The sequence below is a fragment of the Asparagus officinalis genome, chromosome 8 (genome assembly GCF_001876935.1).
Source record: "Asparagus officinalis chromosome 8, Aspof.V1, whole genome shotgun sequence".
NCBI lineage: Eukaryota > Viridiplantae > Streptophyta > Magnoliopsida > Asparagales > Asparagaceae > Asparagus > Asparagus officinalis.
In genome coordinates this window covers 125475528-125479970 of record NC_033801.1, presented here as the reverse complement: position 1 = coordinate 125479970, position 4443 = coordinate 125475528, and the positions used below count along the sequence as shown (strand labels likewise).

Genomic DNA, 4443 nt, shown 5'->3' with positions numbered 1-4443 from the left:
GGTTTGGGGCTTGGTTACACTTTTTTTTCAATTTTAGGGCTTGGGGGTTAGAGTTTTGGGGCTGGGGAGGAGGATGCTTGAGCCAACTTTTTTTGGTTCCTCCAAGCAATTTTCCCTTAAATAAAATATTATAATAGTTGATTAAATATTATATTATTGAGATATTATATTAAATATATTGTTCTTATATTATATTAATTATTATATAATATATCATATTATTATAATATATTATATTAAATTAATTAATTAAATATAGTTATAATTAATTAGTAATTATAATATAATATATTATAGTTTAGTATAAAGTAAAATAATGTATTACATTATAATAACATACCAAATAATATGCTAAACCAATTAGATAAATTAATTTAAACTTAATTGATAAATAAAATATTATACTTTAATAAGATGTCACATTATCAATTATCCCACTTGAATTGTCAAATCAAATCTTCATATTGTCCTATTATCCTAAATTGTCCCACTTTACACCAATCAAAATATTCCAAACAGATAAAATTATTCTAACCCCCAACCCCCCGGGCTCGCTAGTCATAACAAACAACCCCCAACCAATGATACCCCTGAGTAATAAGTGAAGATCCAAACCCGATGCCGCAATGCCGGATCCGAACTTCTTATCGGGTGGGACCGGATCCGGGTCCAAGCCCGCTGCAATCCGACTCCTACCAGGACCTCCTCGTCCGCGTCTGTATATTTATACAGTTATTAAAAGGGCTCGTAGAAGCCAAATAGAATCCGAAAAAGATTGGATCCTTCTTCTCTTCTAAAACATCGCTCTACTATTGAAACCGCGGTCCGAGGTTAGGGTTTCCCTTGAAAGGTTTGATTTGGCCCCGATTACTTTGTTCTGATCTAATTAACAGAACCCTAATTCTCAATTCGATCGAATCGCTTCTTCGGGGGGCGTGTTCTTCTCCCTTTCGAAGCTTTTGGATTGGGAAAAGATTGGGATGGCGGGTTGGGGTAAGTGGAATTTGAGCTTTTGGTGGTTTGCAATCTTTGGTTCTATGCAAAATTTCTTTTTTTGACGATTTTTTTTTTAAAGCAAGGATGTTTGTTAGCCGAGAGCTGTGTGCTGTTGGTGGCAGTTAGATTTTGGGTTGTTTAGTTTTAAGAAAGTGTGTTTGTAGTGATTTATTATGCATATTCTTGTGGTGCTAGTTGATATTTTCGGGATGCACACCTTTTGCCTAGGGAAATTTTAACTACCATAAGAAGATTGTTGTTGTTTATAGGTTGGCGTATGATTAAAACAAACTATATCAGCACTGACCATGTTTAGTATATAATATGAATAGTTATTATAATTTAGTAGTGAGGGCTTGAGGATATCAAAAGTTTTATTGGAAACGAAGTGTGGAAGATGGTAGTGTTTTGATCAAAAGGGGGCTACTAATTTTTCTAATATGTTAAATTATAATAAGCTTTTCGGATAATCGACACGTAAGTGAAAGAAATAATGGTCATCTCTCTGAACCCTTTTAAGCTTTGGACAAGTATACATACTGAGATACTGGGTTTCATTGGTCTAATTAAGGAATTTGATATGCTTGGGCTATAGCTTTAGCTGATACGCTTCAAATTTTTTTTAGCATTATTCTGTCCTGTTTACATTGTTGCACAATCTATGTTGCCAGATGATGAAGAGTTTGAAGCGGCGCTACCTAGTTTGAAAAAGGAGCAGCCAAAAGGCTCGTGGGATGATGAAGATGCAGATGATGAGGATGTCAAAGAATCGTGGGAAGATGAAGAAGAACCTAAACAGGTGCTTTCCTCTTTCTTTCTTTCTTTTAAATTTTTTTTGGGTTCACTTTTATTTTGATCCTTAGTTGACATATAATATAGTTGCAACATTTTTATCTTGCATGTTTGTGTTACCCAAATTGTGTTATACAAAATCAAAGCCTTCCATATAAGACAGGCTACATAGCAAGTGGTTGTTTCGAAATTAATTGCACCTGACTGATCTTTGGCAAGATTGCATTTTATGTCGAAGCATCAAAGTTGTGCCCTTGAGCATTTATCTCCCCCATAATTTTGTTTTCTGTGAGTCACCTTTGAGCATTTTATACAATAAATCGATATTATTGTTAGTATTGAGTTTGAAGGAATTGAGGGATTAGGTACTTTTGAATTCCAAAAGTTATTGAATCATGATTGGGGTTGTGATTTTCTTTCTTTTTTTTTTTTGATACAGGCACCCAAAGAAGAGCCTAAAGTAGAAAAGGCTGTAACAAAAGCTGCTGTTAAAGCTCCAGCGAAGAAAGCAAAGCAACCCGAATCAAAAGCGAAACAAGTAGCTGATGAAGTTCTTGCAGATCCTGTTGCAGAGAAGCTTCGCCAACAAAGGTACATTTTGCTGTCTTTCTTCTGTTAGAGCTCATCTTTAAAGGTCTTTGTTTTGCATTTTGAACCTTCATGGAGCTAATACTGTAAATGGATAGCCTGTATGTTGCAACTACTTATATCATTTGGCTACTCAAATAAAATGTGGAAGTGGAAATGATGTTTTATAAATTTGAATTATCTTATTCCTCATCTCATAGTTCCCTTCTGCTTCAATCGTCCCACTTGAGTATGAACATAGTAAAAAAAAGGATAAATTTGACAACCCCCGACTGACTGGAAAAAAAAAGAAGTTTGCCCCGTTTTGAGATAGCCTCCAAAAAAATGCGAAATGTCACTTGACCCTCAAAAACTGTCACTTAACCCCCAAATGTTAGGGTTTATTTGAAAATAGATACATAACAATGCAAAAATTTTGGGGGTTAAGTGATACTTCCAAAAAATTTTGGGGTTAAATATCTCAAAATGGGTCCTTCTTGGAGGTTTTGTGAAATCCCAAAGTATTCATATGTAAGAAAAGTGAGTGTTACACTTTATTTCTTTTCTTTCTATTCCCCGCTTCCTCGTTTTTTTTACTTCTGCACACAAACGGTAAAGGAACCATAACCCGCCATATGTTTAAGGTTTATGTGTTGTAAACTTCGTACTAATATTTTTCGTTTTTATTGCAGACTTGTGGAGGAAGCTGATTATAAAGCAACAAAAGAACTGTTTGATAAGAAAGGCGCTGAAAAATCTCTAGATAATTTTATTCCGAAATCAGAAAGTGATTTCCTCGAGTATGCTGAGCTACTCTCTCATAAGATTCGGCCTTTCGAAGTATGCAGATTTTTGTCCTGTTAGAATGTGACTCCGCTAATTATAGGTCTTTTTTCTATAGGCACTTACCTTTTGCTTGCTTGTTTTTTGTGTGGTCAGAGAAGCTTTTACTACACGGGTCTTCTTAAAGCTGTTATCAGGCTTTCCGTAACTTCATTAAAAGCAGCAGACGTTAAAGATATAGCTTCCTCAGTTACTGCGATCGCAAATGAGAAACTCAAAGCAGAGAAAGAAGCTAATGCAGGGAAGAAGAAGCAAGGTGAAAATTTCAACATCTTTGCATTAGATTTCAGGCCTCTTCTGTTACAGTTGGGCTTAGTTACATTTTCAATGGTCGTATTTGAATTTTGTAGGGGCGAAGAAAAAGCAGCTTCTTGTCGATAAGCCTGATGATGATATTGCCACTGGCCGTTTTGATGATATAGATGATTATGATTTCATGTGACTCTATTTTTGGGTTTATGATTTTTCTGTGGAGTTAATTAATGTATTTACTGTGGCTGGTATATGCAGTTAGTGGAGGCTGATGCCTGAGGGGTTACTTGTTTGTATAAGGTTTTGATTTTATTGGAGACCTGTGCATTCTATTAGAAAGGGGAAAAAAAAAAGAAATATGGATATTTTTGTTGGTAAGTTTTGAGGGTGCAGTGTCTAATCATTTGGTGGTTCATGTCTTACCAACTTTTGAGAGGTGTAATAATATAATGTTTATTTGAACAATAATATAGCAAGAAATTCCCATCTCGAATATTTTGGCCTTGTGATAAAACTATTTGTGGCTGTGGATTGAGTTTGAAAGATGGATATTATCTTTTGTTGCGCGACATAATAAACCCTTTTACTCTTTGTTCACATGGAATGTTTTTCTGGCTGTGTACGGCAGTGATATTGATGATCAAGTATCTGATGTTGGTAATAATATCAGTAAAAGTACATGAAGAGGCCCTCGTGTACTTCGAATGAAATGTTGTGAATTTATTGCAAGTTCCTAAAGCTCCCTTGATGATTGCTGGTGAGCTTCAGGAAGTTATGAGCTCCAGGTGATGCAGACATATGGTGGCTGCGACATCTATTTTAGATAATGCTAGCCTGAAATATTATTATAATTTTATACTACAAGAGACAAAAATATATACGGAGCAGAAAAAAATACCCAGTAGAAGTTGCTTATTGATCGATACACTTATCTCAAAACACCTTTATTTTTAGGAGTTGAGCGGTCGATTTGAAATAGAAATGCTGAACATG

At 35.2% G+C, this 4443-nt stretch overlaps 1 protein-coding gene across 1 annotated transcript; it reads left to right on the top strand.

Moving 5' to 3' along the window:
• LOC109822626 (eukaryotic translation initiation factor 3 subunit J-A-like) lies at positions 763-3945 on the top strand. The gene is made up of 6 exons (XM_020388860.1): positions 763-993; positions 1668-1795; positions 2228-2379; positions 3048-3195; positions 3295-3454; positions 3549-3945. Exons 1-6 carry the CDS (start codon positions 981-983, stop codon positions 3638-3640), a joined length of 693 nt encoding a protein of 230 aa, XP_020244449.1. The 5' UTR covers positions 763-980; the 3' UTR covers positions 3641-3945.